We start from the raw sequence: 18,948 nt of genomic DNA on the forward strand, positions 1-18,948 counted from the left end.
CGCTCTGTGCGATAGGAGGGGAAGGTGCCAGTATGCCCATTTTATGCATGAGGGAACTGAAGCTCAAGGAAGCCGAGTACCACCAAGCTAGAAAGGTGAGGAGTGGGGGGTGCCTGGCTGGCTCAGTCGGTGGAGCACACAACTCCCGATCTCAGGGTTGTGAGTTCGAGCCCCATGGTGGGTGTAGAGATTACTTAAAAATAAATCTTAAAAAAAACCAAGAAAGGTGAGCAATGTGACCGGAGCCCAGGTCTTCTACTCCATCCGTCTCCTTCCCTCCTGTCCAGACCATGAGAGGCTGGAGCTATTACCTGGCAGTGTTCGACGTCATCAGGCAGGACGTGGATCACAGACTTGCGTCCTCCATGGGCTCCAAAAAGGTCCAGTTCATCAATTGCCTCAAGAGCTGCCTACAAGCACAGGTATGAATCACTTTGTCTTTCTAGTAAACGGACATGCCCCTATCCAGTATTCCTCCTTTCCCATTAAGCGATCTAGCATACACGTTTTGCCAAAGGTGATGAAATACACATCTTTAGAATTCAGCTGAAGTGTCCTAGAGACATGTTCTATCCTTATTTTCAGTGGAATTGGGCCTTTCCTGTACGTTGCTGCTCTTTGCAGAAATAAGAAAGAGAAAATAGACAAACGTTTCCCCAAATGAAGTCAGTATTTGACCGAAAAATAAAATATTAACAAGTTCATAACATTGGCGGGGGGGGGGGGGGGGGAGGAGCGCACTAAATTCACGGACAGCTTTTCTTTCACCTTTATGTGTTAATTCTAACATTAGCATGTCTGCCACTTAAAGTTAATTCTTTTAGTATTAAGTACGTTTTCTGTCAGTTGACCTTCACCGAACATATTTCTTGTTGCTTTGAAAATTCTAGCTCTAGAGTCTGTATTCTATCCAAGGATATACTTCAGTCTTGAGCGGGAGGGAGGGAGGGAGGGAGGGAAATGTCTAGGACAAGAGATGTAAACTGGTGGCTGGCGGACTGAATCTGCCCCACAGCCGTGTTCTGTTCGGCCTAAATAAATTTTTAAAATGATTTTGAATTGGAATACCTTTAGAGAAAGTTCCCAGTGTCCCCAGTACCCTTCAATATTTTTCTGTCGGGCCTGCTTCATTTGTTTACGTTACTTGCCTGACCTGACCCCATAGACTTGAACTTGTAAGCCCTGCCCTACAAAGCGGTTATTTTCTTCAACCTTCTTTATAACCCAGAAAAGACGACTGGATATCACACATCCAGGTGCTCAGACAACAGCAAGACCTTAGACCTGTGGGTGATAATAATGGATAATGAGGAAGGAAGGCACTTAATTTCTGGCTCATGCACATTTCAGGGTAAGGAAACCTACATTCTTTACCTGTAATCTCAGTAGGCTGGGGTATATGCGCCACTTGAATTTCATACTAGCAGTCGACTTTTGAAAAATATGCTAATCAGATTAAATCCAAACCCCTAAAGACTGAGAACCAAATCAAAGCAGTAGAAATGCACAGAAGGAAGAACAAACAGGTCAAGAGTGTTACCTTGGCCATCCCTACAGAGCTTGCATTCAATTCCGGAATGCCCTGATTAGTCTTATCTCCCCGTTCCCACATTCCATAATCCTACAGAAGAAAAAGGTAGTAATCAGAGCAGGAGAAAGAGGTATAGGAGAAGTGCTATGGAAAAATAATTCCGTTATGTTACCACAGGCACAACGAAACATGAATATCTCTTCTCCAGGGTTACTGAATTCATGGCTTTATATACTCAGGCTGTGCTCGTCCTCAATTTCACTTCATTTGACCTCTGTGCAGAATTTTGCAAGTAAATACTCAAGTGGAACAAAAATGCATGCAAAGACACTCTCAATTTTCTTATTCCTAAAAGTTATCAATTTATAAGAAACTCTTGATTTGTAGAGAACAAAATGTTTTATTTATCTTCAAATCAAATGAAATGCTGCCCCTCTATTTAGCTGATAGCTTTGAACTTATATTAAATTGTAAGATAGAAGAAAGAAACTTTAACAAATGTATCATAACTAATTGAAGCCAACCAAGCCATTTAATATAATTTAATACCTATTTCTAGTGTTACCTCTTGGGGGAAAATGCTAAGCAAGTAAGAGAGGCCAAAATCAAAACTGAGGCACAGAATACTGAACTTTCTTGGCCTTTTAAAACCAATTATTGTGAATTGGCTCACAACACTCCATCCATAGAGGATGTGATATATGCATACCTAACTTTCATAATTCTTATTTTCACTGAAGAAAGGCAAGCACTGGATACCGTTTTGAAATAATGCTACATGCACTACTGAAAAATTACAAGCCAACAAGAACAGGACCAGTGCCAAAATTTCAGTATTTATTATCTGATCTGCAAAGATGAACATTTCCAAAATGTGCAAATTTAGACGTAGGCACACCAGAGCGGCGTTAGACTCTTTCCTGCTGGCATGCTTTCTAGCTGAGCCCCAGGACTCTGGCCTTCGGTGCTCCTCACATTTGGGCCTTTCCACATTCCAACCCATTCTCACTCCAACCCTGGACCCAAGTGACTCATCCTCAAAAACTGCCCAATCAGCTAACTCCCCTGTGCAAGAATCTCAAATGACAAACTGCCTATTCAGCAGTGGCTCTGTCAAATCCCTGCGGCTGGCCACACCTCTGTTATGTGGCCTCCCCCCCGCCCCCCGCCCGGCATGCCCACAAGCAGACTTTGGTTTGTGCAAAACTCTGCCTGCAGGAGAGAGAGGTCTACTCCTTCCCTCCACACCCCCTCTCCCCCAGGACCCCTCCCCCACTCAGAGCCCATTCCTGCCCAGTACTGCTCCCACTATTCCCGCACCCTTCTGCTCTTCTAAACCCTGCTCACCCTCCAAGGTCCAACTAAAGTCCCACCCTTTCCACTCCCCTCTGGTTTCTTTAGACCTCGGCACTACTGACATTTTGCGCCAGACCATTCTCTGTTGTGGGGCTATCCTGCGCACCGCGGGCCATTCCGCAGCATCCCCCACCATCGCCCGCTAGATGCCAGTAGCAATAACGTCTCCAGACGTTGCCAAATGTCCCCTGGGAGGGGCAGACTGCCCCTTGTTGAGAATCGCCTCTTTAGACCTAGGTAGCCCTCGGACCCAACCTAGTTTGCCGCTTACTTCTGTAAAGAAGGTCTATCTGGGACACAGCCATGCTCGCGCGGTCACGTGCTGTCTATGGCTGCCTTTCTTCGACAAGGGCAGACGTGAGAAGCAACGGGGGCCGGGGAGGCGAAAACAGCTATTTACTGTCGGGCCCTTTACAGAAAATGTTTGCTGACCCTTGCTTTCGACCACGGTGGCTTTTTAAAACCAACCAACCAACCAACCAACCAACCCACCCCTACCCTTTCTTTACTGCCCTTACAGTGAGCTTTCCACAGGTTCGTTATTCTAGAACAACTAGAAGTGCATGAGGCTCCACCTGCCGTATCAGCAGAAGCCCCGAGGCACTGGGCTTCATACACATTTACAGCCACCCACACCTGGCCTGGGGCACACATCCGGCTCTGGCCCCTCTGCCTGTGGGCTGCCTGGGGTGATCCACACGGCTCTGCAGCTCCTACTGACAAGCTGCTGCTGCGGCTGCCCTTCCGGGTCCCGGCCGGCCTGTGTGCCGGCTCCAGGACACGTTAGGGTCTTATTTCAAATAAGCATAGGGGCGCCTGGGTGGCTCCGTCGGTTAAGCGGCGGCCTTCGGCTCAGGTCGTGATCCCAGGGTCCTGGGCTCGAGCCCCGCGTCGGGCTCCCTGCTCGGCAGGGAGTCCGCTTCTCCCTCTGCCTGCCGCTCCCCCTGCTTCTGCTCTCTCTCACAAATAAATAAATAAAAATCTTTAAAAAAAATAAGCACGAAGGAGTCAAACAGAGCATGTGGTGCATTCCAAAAACATCAGCTCCTCAACTGGGTCCCAGGACAAAAATGTGTACTTTGTGTGCAGAGGTGACAATCTTAGAGCTCGAATCTTGCTACCTTTCTGATCAGCCCCAAACAGCCTGGCCCTCCAAGACCTGTATGATTTTTATTCTTTTGAACTGGGACACCTGATAAACTACAAGGGTTGATACTTACAGTGACTTTATACCTGAAAAACTACCAGGGTTGATACTTACAGCGACTTTATACGCGGCTTCTATGTAAAAAACAAGATTCTGGATGAAGGCCACCTCATCAAGGGTAAAAATAATACGTAAACCTAGTAAAGAGAAACAAACAGTGAAGTTACAGAGTTATGTTGTGAGGGGAGGTGTGTGTGCTGCCACTCCCAAATTACAAATATCATACTAGGAAAGAAATTCTTGTACTCCCATTTTTTGTTTTCCCCCATTTTCATTTTTCTTACTAGGCATCAAAAATTAAATTTGAAGTAAACTGAAGCAGCTAATGTCTAATCTCAGAAAGAGAAAGGAAGGAAGGAATGCGGGTGTGCCTACGGATAGAAAAGGCTGAAAGAGGTGTGGGGCCTTCTGCTAGTGTTGGATTTGTGCAAAGAAGTTTCCAACAAAGCACAAATTTTAGCCCAGAGCAACCAGACACTGTTCTTATCCTTGAGTGAGCCAAAGGGTGGGTACCTTTCCCCTGCGGCAGATAGGTAAAATAGAGCCCCCAACTTCAAGAGATAGCCCTTGACCTTGTGGGATGGCGAGCTCCCCAGACCTCCCCAGGGAGCGGCATTGACTAGCTGAAGTAGGTGGTGATCAAGAGAGCTGGATTTTTTGGGGGCGCTTGGGTGGCTCTGACGGTTAAGTGTCTACCTTCGGCTCAGGTCATGATCCCAGGGTCCTGGGATCGAGTCCCGCATCAGGCTCCCTGCTAGGCAGGGAGCCTGCTTCTCCCTCTGCCTCTCTCTCTCTCTCTCTCTCTGACTCTCATGAATAAATAAATAAAACTTAAAAAAAAAAAAAAAAGAGAGAGAGCTGGATTTTTGCTTGGGCCCTCGAATGTTTAGGTGATTATGGCAAATATACATATTTTGAAAAGTATGGATTTTTGAAGCTGATAGGGGTATGGTAAGATATGAACTCTTACATCAATAGGGGGAGTTTAACTAGTAAACTGTTCTGAAAACAATTTGGTAATATATATAAATAGCCTCTGAAGTCTATCCAACAGAAGGAAGCAAGTAGCGATGGGGTCAAAGTTGGTATTGTGGGGCACCTAGGTGGCTCAGTCAGTTAAGCAGCCGACTCTAGCTCTCAGCTTGGGACATGACCTCAGGGTCTCGGGGTCGAGCCCCGCATCGGGCTCCATGCTCAGCAGGGAGTCTGCTTGAGGATTCTCTCTCCCTCTCCCTCTGCCCCGCTCCCCCCACCTCTTGCTCTCAAATAAATAAATCTTTAAAAAAAAAAAAGTTGGATTGCAACATCAGTTACACTAGGAGAAAAAAAGGAATAAAGGAAGAGTCTGATTATGGCATATTCATTGATAAAATCGCTAAAATTATATTTATGAAGAGCTTGTAAGATCATGGGGAAAATGCTTAAGTTATAATTCTATATAATAACGACTACTATTTATGAAAACAATATGACCCTAAATTGGGGGAAAAAAAAAAAAAGACTTAGAGGAGACATCCAAATGAAAATTGGCAGTGGAATTTTTTTCTTTGTATTTTGTTCTATTTTCCAAACTATTTACAATGAGCTCATCTTAATTTTCATAACCAAAAAGTACTTTTTATAAATGCCTGGCTTATTCACAAAGCTATAACAATATTATTTACTGATTTCTGCTATCTTTAGAGTTTCACATTTGCAGACTGAAATTCATGGGAAGCCTCTAACTCGGAAGGTCAGTTTACTGGACTGGGGATAAGAACACTGAGACACAGGAGCTAAATGACCTAACCCCCGGGGGCCGTCGCAGCAGACTGTGTCATGCGAGAGACCATTTGTTAGCAGAAACACGCTACAGTCTGGAGCTCAGGAGGCCTGGTGTCCCAAGCTGCCATGGAAGCCAACAGCTTGGGCTGAGGAACAATGCTCACAGTCAGGGAGTTTTTGGCCCACTCCCAGCATGGAGGCTATGGACTGACTGACCACTCTGGGCAGACTGCCAAGTTCTAGAAATTATGTTGTTTGAATATAATTCAGGTGAATGAGGGTGTGTCTAGAAGAGGGAAGTGAGAGGAAAAGGTGAAGGGGCCAAGCCAGCTTTGGGATCAACCAGAGAGATGCTACCAGAGCTGGCTCGACAGCCCTTTGTCCTATAGGTCCTCAGAAGGCTGGCCATTGGCAGGTCACTGAATCAATGTACGTGATATTATAAACATGCATGCTTTTTCTTTACAGAAATAACTTATTTGGAATTTGGATCAATGCCTGCCCCTCCCTGCTCCCTTCTGGATTGTCACTCCCTGTACAATGGGCTCCAAGGGCCCTGGCTCACCAGAGGCAGTCATCTGGGCCAGGAACAGGAGGAAGAGGGAGGTGGCATCCACCTGGAGGTGGCCCCACTGGTCGTCGCCCACCACAGTGCTGCAAGTGGCCGTGTTGTACTTGGCGTGCAAGCTGTCTTTGGTACTCTGAGTGTGCTTGAACTTCTCCACTTTATCCACCTGCGGGAGAGAGCAAGCCGGCTCCACACGGTTAAGGGCTTCACGGCCGGCAGAGGCCACACCCAGGGTCAATCTCTTGCTCTTAGACCTCTTAGCTGCTACCTCTGGGAGCCAGAGAGATGGAAGGCGGCACCACACGGAGGGGCTGTGTGGGGGATTCTCCCTGTCCACACCAGATGTGGCCCAGCCCAGGGGGATTTTAACAAGCTCTACAGGGCGACGGGTCAAGCCAAAGGGTTTTCCTTGTGTGCATATGCCCAGCCGGAGCTGTGACGCATGGTAGGCGCTCAGCGAGAGAGAGAGGGAAGAAAGAGGACCTGTTTAAACTTCAGCTTCTTGTTTCCTTATGTCAGAAGGAAAAGAGGAACTAGGGCTTTGAAGAGTAACCAGGCACATGCTGCTGAAGGGTGGGGACAGTATCATTCATTTTGGAACCTGTGCAGATCCCATAATGAGGTTCTGTGCATAGTACGAGCTCAATGCATTATTTTATTTACCCCCCTCCCCCCACTGAAATGCCAGTAGACAGTACTGTCAAGTCTTAAACACTCAAGCATTTCAACTCAAATGAAAAGAAACCCCTCTATATATAAACTCAACAGAAGAAACAATACTACATGGCTGTCCGAGAGTGGCTTTTAAAAACAATGATTTCATCCCCGTTTAAAAAAAGGGCATGCTCTCCTTTCAAAAGAGATTGTGAGAAACAGGGTCCTTTGAGTCTGTGGTTCTATAGTATGATAAGATTACTGAAGATAATTGAAAGGACAAAGTAAGCCAAGTATTTTCAATTTCTCTTCCACGTGAGAAGCTCAAAACGCTTTAGGAATGTTAGCTGTCACCATGAAAGTGACAAAATGCCACTCAGATGACCTGAAAACACTTTTGTCTTTTTCTGCCTACCTGTCTCATCATGCACTGGAGAAGACCCCGCATCAGTTTCACCACGTTCTGTGGAAAGAAAGTGGGATCAGTGACAAGGCCAGCTTCCCTGCTCCTTGAAAACCACCTCCTCACCACATGGCCTGTAAGCCAGGGCTGCCCACAGACCTCCCTGAGAAGGCACAGCCTGAGCATATACAAGCATTCTGACTGTTGAGATTATCGCCATGCCATCATAAAGAAAGAAAATCTTGATACAGTAATTTATCTCAAATAAAGGGCTTGGACCAGATGGCACCTTCAGTTCCAAAATCCAGTGACTCCTCACTGGTATTTTAGCAAGACAATTTTTATAAGCCTAGTACCCTGAGGATTAATTTTGATGTCACAATTCTTTATTTATTTATTTTTTTTGTTATGCCAAAGATGAATTAAGTCCGCCATGCTTGCCCCAAAGGAATGCTACTTCGCCGAAAGAGCCATTTGTGACACCATCACAGGGCTATTGAGTAAAGTTCTTACAAAATGCAAGTAGCTGCCAAGGTTTCTTAATAGTATGTATTGCAACCAACTATTATCATTATGAATAATAACAATAGTACTATGATAATCAGACCTTCTGTCCAGGCACTGTACGAAACCCTTGACCTGGATTGGATTCTGTCTAATTCTTGCAACAACCTTATGAGGCACATGTTATTATTAGCCTACTTTATAGATAAGAAACCTGAGGCTGAGAGAGATGAGGCAACATTGCTAAAGTCTCCCGCGGCAGGGGGTGGAGCAAGGACAGAGCCCACACCGAGGGATCTGACTCCAGAGTTTGAGCTCTTAGTCAATACGTTATATTGCCTCCCACTTCCTCTGAAATTCAGACCCATCAAAAGACTGGTCTTAATCCATCCTATTAAAAACCATATAAAACTAATTCACAAGTGGCTACAGAATGGGATATTCTGTGGGTCGAAGTAGCCCAGCTGAAAGAAGGTCCCCCCCACCCAGGACCATTCTCTTGTAGAATGTACATGGTCTGCAGGGGAAGAATAGAGTGAAAGGCCATGAAAGTTAATTACCAGAGAAAAATCTGTAATGAATCATCCTTCAGATCCTTCTGCCTCTAAAATCCTAGGATTCTAGAATACAATCTCACTTTAGGACATAAACTCTTTTGAGGCAGAAAATGTTACCTCATAATAAGGTATAACTAACATTTCCTACAGTGTACAGCACAAATATTTGTCCACCGACTTCCCCTCAAAGTTATTTTCCATTATGAAGAAGCACGGTGCTTCCCAACTGGGGGTGACTTCCCATCCCCTAGGGGTGGAGGGACATCTGGAAATGTGGGGCTGGAGGCATTTTTATTGTCACCATGATGAAGGCGGGGCTTACCGGCATTTAGTGAGTAGGGCCCAGGGAGCCTAAGGGTCCTGCGATGCGCGTGACAGTCTCACACAATGAATAACTGTACACCCCAAAGGCAATGGCAGCCCTCCTGAGGATCACGGGAAGATCCTGTGTTGTCCTCCATAATCAAGGGAAAGGTCTCTCTTTAGTTATTAACCACACTCAACACAACAGTGTGGCCTGTTCGTGCCTCACTACCGTCAGTCATAGCGCAGCACATCTAGTCGACTGTAGCCTGCGTCAGAAAACGCTGACAGAGCTGAGGTACGGGGTGTGTGCAGGCACACGTGTGTGTAGCCAGGCAAGCTCTACTTCGATTTTGTCTCAAAGGGGGATGGGAAGTTTGATGAACATCCACATTAAATTATTATACTGCTAAAGAATGAGTCACTTATGGAATAACCATCCAACTTCTTGGAGGAGCGTGCAAGTGCTTGCTGTAGGCATGTTTTAAAACGACCTCTTGCCTTACCTCCAAGACTTGGTGATTTTATCACCTTACACTCAGCGTGTCTCGCCAAATCCAAACTGTCCTTCCCTTGCTCCCACAGACCGGCTTCCTCTGCTAGTTTCGCTACGGCCATCAAGGCTGTCTGTCACTCCTGCCCACTTTGGTTGCTGTAACACACTGATTGGGCTATAAGAACTCTCCTTGAACCTGATAATCCACTGGCTGGGAGAGCCAGTAAGGAACATACGAATCAAACATAAATCCCAAAGGCTCTCATGCTAAGAGAACTACGCTGTTCTTTGCCAATGCTCCCTACTTCAACGTTATCACTCAAAATACTCTGAAAATACCTCCTGTGCTCAAGGGCAGATTATTTTCTTACATACTCAATGATGGCCAATCTTTGCTTCGCTGACTATGTTGGTTTCTGAATTTGGAAATCAATAAAAAGACTTCATTGTGCCATACGGTAACATAGGCATGAATACTGGACAACACCAATGTGATTCAAAATGAAAGGGTGACTGACTATAAATTCATAAGACTGCTTTGGAATGGTTCAGACTAAAAAGGAATTTCTAAGGGAAATACCAAAAATGTTTTAAGAAATAGCAATACTGTTTGGATAAATACCCTTTCAACCTGACTACTTCAGACTACTACACTTCGGAATGTATATTTCTGGTGTGCTGACTCTTTAAAAACAATCGATTAGTTTATAATGACATTTTGTATATAAGTATATATAAAATTGACAGAGCATGTGTGAGAGAAATGTAGCTAGTTAGAAATTTGGATGCTTTCTTTTCCTTTTCAGAATAGTGTGATTTGGGTTGTTTTTTTAAGGAGGGAAAAAAAGCTCAAAGAGAACGATCAAGGAGACCACCTAAGCACCTCCCTAAAATACTCTATAGCAGAAATGGAGGTGATGCCTACACCAAACTGTTCTGCACAGCTGCTTCCAGGCTTCTCAGTTTAAGGAAAAGGCGCTGAGCAGCCAAGACATGGCTGCCAGTCAACATTACCTGCTCCAACTCGTAGGCTTTGGCCTTGTCCTCATCACGGTCAGCATTCTTGCGGTAGGCCATGCCCAGGCCCCACACGGCCAGAATGCTGTAGATGTTATCCCGCACCCAGGCATCCTTCTGCTCGTGACTGGCCGACAGCAGCCCTGTGACGGGATTCTATTAGAGAAGAAACACAAAATGACTCAGCACAACCCTCACCCAGCTCTTGACAAATGAATGCTCACCCTTAGGGGGCACAAGGAGGGCTGGGGTGAAAAGTAGAAATCGGAGTTCTAGTCCCTGCTCTGCCCCCAACAGCATTTCTGGGCTTTGGTTTCTTCATCTGTATAAAGGCAATATTAGACTAGAAAGTCTCTAAGGAACCTTCTAACTCTGATGTTCTTGTTCTTTTGCTTTCAAACCAGATCGTACTATTGTGAAAACAGAAGAAACAGCAAACAGAAAAAGCCTACAAGACTTTTACAAATCTGTGCACTGAAGGCTTTAGGTCTTCTTCTGCCTTCATGTTTCCACACCAGTTGGTGAAGCGCTGAACCTGGGAGCGAGAGACCCGGATCCAGGGTCCCACTCCACCAGTCTAGCTCTACGCGCCCAGGGAAGCTGCCTACCCTAACTGGGCCTCCACTGCCTTGTCTGTGACCCAGACACTTCATGTGCCTAAAAAGGAGGCACTAAGGGCGCCTGGGTGGCTCAGTTGGTTAAGCGACTGCCTTCGGCTCAGGTCATGATCCTGGAGTCCCGGGATCGAGTCCCACATCGGGCTCCCTGCTTGGCGGGGGGCCTGCTTCTCCCTCTGACCCTCCCCCCTCTCATGTACTCGCTCTCTCTCATTCTCTCTCAAATAAATAAATAAAAAATCTTAAAAAAAATAAAAATAAAAAGGAGGCACTAAGCAAGAGGACATTGGGGGTCCTATTTAGCTATGATATTTAAAAGGGCAGCTGAGTAACTAAAAAGCCAGATCTTCACACCAAAAAAGTATACACAATATTCGTAACAGCATTATTCATAATAACTCCAAAGTGGAAACAACCCAAATGCCCATCAATTGATGAATGAACAAAATGTGGTCTATACAGGGGCGCCTGGGTGGCTCAGTCGTTAAGCGTGTGCCTTCGGCTCAGGTCATGATCCCAGGGTCCTGGGATCGAGCCCCGCATCAGGCTCCCTGCTCAGCGGGAAGCCTGCTTCTCCCTCTCCCACGCCCCCTGCTTGTGTTCCTTCTCTCGCTGTGTCTTTCTCTGTCAAATAAATAAATAAAATCTTTAAAAAAAAAAATGTGGTCTACACAAACAACGAAATATTATTCGGCAATAAAAAGGAAAGAAGTACTAATATATGCTACAGCACGCGTGAGCCTTGCAAACACTATGCTGAGTAAAAAAAGCTGGTCACAGAGGACCGCACATTGCATGATTCCATTTATAAGAAATGTCTGGAATAGGCAAATCTGTAGAGACAGAAAGTAGATTAGTGGTTGTCTAGGGCTGGGGTTGGGGGGAGGATGGGAGGAAGTGGGGAGTGAGTGACTGTTAACAGGTTTCTTCCTTTCTGGGGGTGATCTAATTGTTCCAAAATTGATTGTGTTGATGATGCACAACTCTGTGAATATATTAACAATCATTACATTGTTTACTTTAAATAGATGAATTATATGATAAGTAAATTATATCCCAGTAAAGCTATTTTTCTTAAAAGCCAGTGCTAATAAAATCTGTGCCTAGAAATAAAATGGGTAAGGTAGAAAGAGAGTCACATAAAGATAAAGCCTTGTTGACTTTTCCTGAAAATACGCAAAGAAATATGTACCTAATAAAAAACATCTAATAAAATACAGAGCCTTGCCAGCTTAAACAAAATTAATCAAAAGCGTTCTTAATTATTCACAAGAAGGCTCATGAAAAAAGTTGGGTCCTTTCAAAGTGATACTGCCATGGATATTAGGTAAAAAAAACATTGGCATAGTTTCAAATGGTCCCACATAAGGCATTAAATATTTGACTTTCTCCTTTAACTAACCTATGCCCTCTTCAAAAACATCTAAAACTCAACTGATACTGCCCTCAGGGGCAATAGCATTCTGTATTTTGACACCGTTCCATAGCCAAGAATTACAAATCAATCATTTTAAAGTCTAGAACTGAAGTCTAGAAATGACTGAGTGTCTTATTCCAACAGTGGACGACTGGTGTTTTTAAGAAAATCACTATGCACCAACAACTGGAACTGTTCTGAGGCCAGTTGACTAATCCCAGGACAGCAACTCATCAGGAGATCCAGGGAAAGAAATCAGCCCCTTCCTGGCGTACCCATTAACCGTGAGTCCACTGAGACAAACAGCCTTCCAATGACACAGCAGTGACCGCTTACACATAGCGCCAAGTGTGGTTTGGATTATGAAATGTCACTGTCCTGTTAACTGAAAGTTACTTCTTTGATTCTTCAGTTCGGGCTTAACTGTTTAATTGGATTAGTTTATCCCCACCCAGAGCTAGAATGCCTGAACCCCTCGTTCCACTATAGAGACACAGTCTAGGTATTTTGGAGATCCCCACATTCACAACTCCATACCCAAACCATGTTAACTTGGCGTGCTACTGCACTCAGTGAAAGGAATACTTACTGTTATGGACTGAATGTTTGTGTGTCCCCATATTCATTTTATTTTATTTTTTATTTTTTTTAAGTAGGCTCCACGTGTGGAGCCCAGTGCGGGGCGTGAAGTCACAACTCTGAGATCAAGATCTGAGCTGAGATCAAGTGTCGGACACTTAAACAATTGAGCCACCAGGACACCCCTGTCTCCTCCATATTCATACGTTGAAATCTAATTCCCATTGTGATGCTATTCGAAGGTGGGGCCTTTGGGAGGCGATTAGGTCATGAGGGTAGAGCCCTCACAAAGGGGACCTAGTGTCCTTATATGAAGAGGTCAGAATGCTAGCTTGTTCTCTCTCTGCCCTGTGAGGTTGCAACAAGAAGCCGCCTGTCTACAACCGGGAAGAGGGCCCTCACCAGAACCTGGCCACGCTGGCCCCCTGAGCTCGGACTTCCCAACCTCCAGAACTGTGAGAAATAAATCTCTGCTGTTTAAGCCCCTGGTCTGTGGTATTTGTTATGGCAGCCCTCGCTAAGACTTGCTTCTCTCTTTAAGTCTATAAAAAAGAATGTGTTGGGGCGCCTGGGTGGCTCAGTTGGTTAAGCGACTGCCTTCGGCTCAGGTCATGATCCTGGAGTCCCTTGATCGAGTCCGCATTGGGCTCCCTGCTCGGCAGGGAGTCTGCTTCTCCCTCTGACCCTCCCCCCTCTCATGTGCTCTCTCTCAAATAAATAAAATCTTTAAAAAAAAAAAAATGTGTTGTGCTGGAAGATGTGGGAGTTTCCATTTTGATGCAATTCAGAACAACTGAAAAGAGCACAGACTGGGAGACAGTCTGTCGCGATGGCTGGTCTGCTGTCCCTTCCTCTAAGGCCAAGCCAAGTGGTTTTGCCTTTGCATGCTCCTCCCCCTGCCCAGGGGGCTTATCCTGCACCACCTGCAATCCCACTCACTGGCTTCTGTGACCCAGCCAACAGGTACATCTCCTTAGAGCTCTGTGGTCTTTTACTTGCATTAGCTATATAAGTGGAGGGGGAGCAAAAGGCCTTCGCAGCAGATGCAAATTTTACAAGCTAAACAGAAACAAGCAAACTGCAGACAGCAGGAGGCAAGTGGGTAGATCTGTTCAGGCTAAGCCTGTGGCCTCAGATACAATCATTTTAACCATATGCTGCTTTCCAATCTTTTAAAAATATAATTTAATTCTATGGATACCCACACATAACCTTCAGTGTATCGTGTTTAAGAGCAAAGGTTCTGGAAACGGACTGCCTGTGTAAAAAGCTCTACCACCGTCCAGCTGACCTGGAGCAAATTACTTCCGTGTCTCCGTCTACCTAATGCAGATTAGAACAGTACCTAGACCTCATAGGGTTGTTTGTGAGGATTATAGGAGTAAATTCAAATCAAGCATTTTGGACTATGTCTAGCACAAATTAGTGCTCAATAACTGCTAACTAGATATTATCAACCTATTTGAACAGATTTCATTCACATTACTTTTTCATATAATTATTTTAGGAAATCAGATGGAGACGGTGGTTAGGGGAAGAAACCTACAAGTTAGCTTAATGTAACCATCATTAATTTTGTTAGGGAAAAAAAAAAGCCTGAGGCCTTCTTTTATTTTTACAGTAAATACTGTTAGTTAATATATTTATTCCATTGTTATGTTTGAGACAAAAACCCTGGCAACTCTATACCCACTCCACCCCCAGGTCTGGGAAAGGCAAAGGCCTGAATTTTGCTCATTCAAATAAGTCTTCCCTTTCTGTTTATTCTGCTAAACTCTCTATGTACGTCACTTGAAAAAATAAATCTTAGTGACAAATCTCTATAATAAGAAGCACCACTACCACTCTCCTGAGGTGACAGGTGTGGGGCCATGACGGAAGAGGATGGGGCCGATTGCAGACAATGGAGCTACCGGGAGAGCCATGAGGAGTCAATGGTAGTGGCCCAATGCAGTCTTAGAGGAGATGGCACAGGCCTGAGCTAAAGCACTCAGCACCCCTGCTGCAAGGGAACTGGCAGTGACATCCCTGAACTCTAGAAGAGGCCTGAGACAGAGGAGCTCAACATAAATTGTGGCTCACTGAGGGCAAGGGGCCAAGAGCTGGGCATTTTGTCATTCAGGTTCAGTCATTTGTCAGCTGCGCTTACCTTCTCCACTACTTCTTCACTTCTAATTTAGAGAAAGTGCCCTTTTCGGCTCCTGTTTATGAGAGAAAGGCCTAGAATAAATTGGGCCCAGGGCTTGGTTTCTGTGCTGTGGTAACAAACACCCCTAAAATCTTGGTGGCTTATAACAAGGAACATTCATTTCTCCTCCATGCCTCGTGTCCATCCCTGGTCAGCTGTGCTTCTGCTCTGGGTTGTCCTTCCTCTAGGAACCGGGCTACTGGATCAGCCTATACCCACAACACTGCCCAGCTCGTGGCAAAGGAGAAGAAACACACAGTAAACCATGAGCTGCATCTTCAGGCTGCCAGCCAGAACTGACACGTTAATTCTTCTCCTATCTCATCCATGAAAGCAAGTCTCACTGCCATTTCTGAGTTCAACGATGTAGAGATGTGAAATCCTCCCCTAAGGATGAGAAGCGAATAACTGTGAAAAACTATTATGTGAACAATTATGCTGCTACGATGACCTTACCTGCTAGCCGTGGTAGGCTGGAATCCCCACCCTCACAGCCCACGCATAAGTGAATCTGAGGCGATCAGAGATTAATATGGTAATGAACCACTTGCATTCTGCTTTTTGGCTTATAAAAAGGTATTATATAAAATGAAATTCCTACTCTTTAGGATGGGGAAAAGGAAAAAGGAATTGAGATATTAATCAGACAAAATAGACTTCACAGCAAAGAATATTATCAGGGATACAGAGAAATGTTATAAAAATGATAGGGTCAGCTCACCATCAAGACATAACAATCCTAAATGTGTCTGTACCTAATAAGAAGCTAAGGGATACATACATAGTGGCTAGAATAGAGAGTCTAAAAATAGATCCATACAGATACGACAAATTGATTTTTGATAAAAGTCTAAAAACAAACAGGGAAAGGATAGCCTTTAAAAAAAAAAAAAAAAAGATTTTACTTTTACATAATCTCTACTCCCAACATGGGGCTCAAACTTACAACCCTGAGTTCAAGAGTCACATGTTCTACTGACTGAGAGAGCCAGGTGCCCTGAAGGACAGCCTTTTCATAAATGGTGTTGGAACACAGAAGTATAAAAGGTAATAAGAGAATATTATGAAAAATTATATGCCAATAAATTGGGTAACCAAGAAGAAATGAATAAATTCCTTCAAACACAACTTTCCAAAACTGAATCACACAAATGGAAAGATACACCATACTCACGGATTGGAAGAATTATTAAGTTAATTAAATTAATTGTTAAAATGCCCATACTACCAAAGCAATCTACAGATTCGATGCAATCCCTATCAAAATACCAATAGCATTTGGGGCGCCTGGGTGGCTCAGTCAATTAAGCGTCTGACTCTTGGTTCCGGCCCAGGTCACGATCTCATGGGTCATGAGATTGAGCCTCACGTCGGGGTCCCTGGTCAGCAGGGAGTCTGCTTGAAGATTCTCTCCCTCTGCCCCTTCCCCTACTTGTGCTCGCTCTCTCTTGCACTCTCTCTTGCTCTCAAATAAATCTTTAAAAAAAAAAATAGCATTTTTCACAAAGCTAGAACAAAAAATTCTAAAATTTCTATAGAACCACAAGAGACCCCAAAGAGACAAAGCAAACTTGAGAAAGAAGCACAAAGCTGGAGGTATCACAACCCCAGATTTCAAGATATACTACAAAGCTACAGTAATGAAAACAGTATGGTACTGGCACAAAAACAGACACATCAGTATAACAGAATAGAGAATCCAGAAATAAACCCATGATTATATAGTCAATTAATCTACAACAAAAGAGGCAAGAATATACAATGCAGAAAAGACAGTCTCTTCAATAAATGGTGTTGGGAAAATTGGACAGCTACATGCAAAAGAATGAAAGTGGGCCACTTTTTTACACCATACACAAAAACTAGCTTGAAACAGATTAAAGACTTACACACAAGACCTGAAACCATAAAACTCCTAAAATAAAATATAGGCTGTAATTACATGGACACTGACCTTAGCAACATGTTTATGGATAGGTCTCCTTAGGCAAGGGAAACAAAAGCAAAAATAAACTATTGGGACTACACCAAAATAAAAAGCTTTTGAACAGTGAAGAAAATCATCAATAAAATGAAAAGGTGACCTAGTGAATGGGAGAAGATATCTGCAAATAATATATCCAATAAGGGGTTTATATCCAAAATATATAAAGAACTTATACAACTCAATAACAAAAAACAAACTATCTGATTTTAAAATGGGCAGAAGATCTGAATAGACATTTTTCCAAAGAAGACATACAAATGGCCAACAGACACATGAAAAGATGCTCAACACCACTAATCACCAGGGAAATGCAAATCAAAACCACAGTGAGATCACCTTACTCCTGTTAGAATGGCTAGTATGAAAAAGACAAGAAATAACAAGTGTTGGGGAGGATATGGAGAAAAGGGAACACTTGTGCACTGTTGGTGGGAATGTAAATTGGTGCAGCCACTGTGGAAAACAGTATTGAGGGTCCTCAAAAAACTAAAAATAGAAATACCATATGATCCAGTAATTCCACTACTGGGTATTTACCCAAAGAAAATGAAAACACTTATTTAAAAAGATATCTGCACTCCTACGTTTACTGCAGCATTACCTACAACAGCCAAGACACGGAAGCAATCCAAGTGTTCACTGATAAGTGAATGGATAAAGAAGATGAGGTATATACATGTACAATGGAATACTACTCATCCATAAAAAAGAATGATATTGTGCCATTTGTGACAACATGGATAGACCTAGAGGGTATTATGCTAAGTCAAGTCAGAGAAAGAAAGACAAATACCATATGATTTCACTTATATGTGGAATCTAAAAAAACACAAACAGAAATAGATTCATAAATACAGAGAACAAAATGGTGGTTGCCAGAGGGGCAGGGGGGTGGGAGGATGAGTGAAACAGGTGGCAGGGATTAAGAGGTACAAACTTCCAGTTAAAAAATAAGTCATAGGGATGAAAAGTACAGCATAGGAAATACAGTCAGCAATATTGTAAAAAAAACCTTGTATGGCATCAGATGGTAACTACACTTATTGTGGTGAGCATTTCATAATGTACATAATTGTTGAATCATTATACTGTACACCTGAAACTAATATAATATTGTATGTCAATAAATACTCAAATATTACAGCCAATCAAGGAAAGAAGGAAAATAATAAGATGTATTTTTAAAAATGTTAGGTGAGTAAACAGTAAACATCAGATGTCAAAATAGTTGTTAACATGGTTAACATGGTTATAAAACAAGGCAAATACCAAAAGTAATGAGTAAAATGAAAAATACATAATGGAAAAAAATTTAAGAAATAGTGTTGGAACAACTGGACATCCATATGCAAGAATATGAATCTCAATCTCACACCTCATACAAAAGTTAACTTAAAAGGAATCACAGATCTAAATGTTAGATGGAAACTTATAAAACTTTTATAAGTAAACATAGAAGAAAAACCTTCATGACCTAAGGTCAGGCAGAATTAGCTATGGTACTAAAAACACAATCCATAGAAGAAAAATTGATAAATTGGACTTTAGCAAAAGTAAAAACTTTTGCTCTGTGAAGGACAATGTTAAGAGATAAAAAGACAAGCTACAGACTAGGAGAAACTACTTGCGAGTTGCATACTCAACAAGAGAACTGTATCCAGAACATATGGAGAACTCTCAAAATGCAACAGCAAAACAAACAACCTAAGTTAAAAATTGGTAAAAACAAACAAGAAAACTTTGACACTTTACCAAAGAGGATGTGATTGACAAATAAGCACATAAAAAGCTCAACATCAT

The 18,948-nt window shown here is 43.4% G+C and overlaps 1 protein-coding gene across 10 annotated transcripts in view; it reads right to left on the reverse strand.

Annotated features, from left to right (window-relative positions):
* Positions 1 to 18,948, reverse strand: part of PHKA2 (phosphorylase kinase regulatory subunit alpha 2) — a 75,451-nt gene that overhangs the window by 39,281 nt on the left and 17,222 nt on the right. For 7 of the 10 annotated variants that reach the window (XM_035000364.1, XM_035000391.1, XM_035000399.1 and 4 more), the window contains 6 exons: positions 10,358 to 10,516; positions 7,496 to 7,543; positions 6,424 to 6,592; positions 4,149 to 4,231; positions 1,541 to 1,621; positions 312 to 410 (listed from right to left, as the gene is read on the reverse strand). In XM_035000364.1, coding sequence (XP_034856255.1) covers positions 312 to 410; positions 1,541 to 1,621; positions 4,149 to 4,231; positions 6,424 to 6,592; positions 7,496 to 7,543; positions 10,358 to 10,516 — 639 coding nt within the window. Of the gene's footprint in view, positions 1 to 311; positions 411 to 503; positions 726 to 1,148; positions 1,397 to 1,540; positions 1,622 to 4,148; positions 4,232 to 6,423; positions 6,631 to 7,495; positions 7,544 to 10,357; positions 10,517 to 18,948 lie in introns of those variants that run through there. The other 3 variants (XM_035000407.1, XM_035000430.1, XM_035000426.1) reach the window with 3 other exon arrangements.

The sequence above is a fragment of the Mirounga leonina genome, unplaced genomic scaffold, assembly GCF_011800145.1.
Source record: "Mirounga leonina isolate KUSES-001 unplaced genomic scaffold, KU_Mleo_1.0 Mir_101595, whole genome shotgun sequence".
NCBI classification, from domain to species: Eukaryota; Metazoa; Chordata; class Mammalia; order Carnivora; family Phocidae; genus Mirounga; species Mirounga leonina.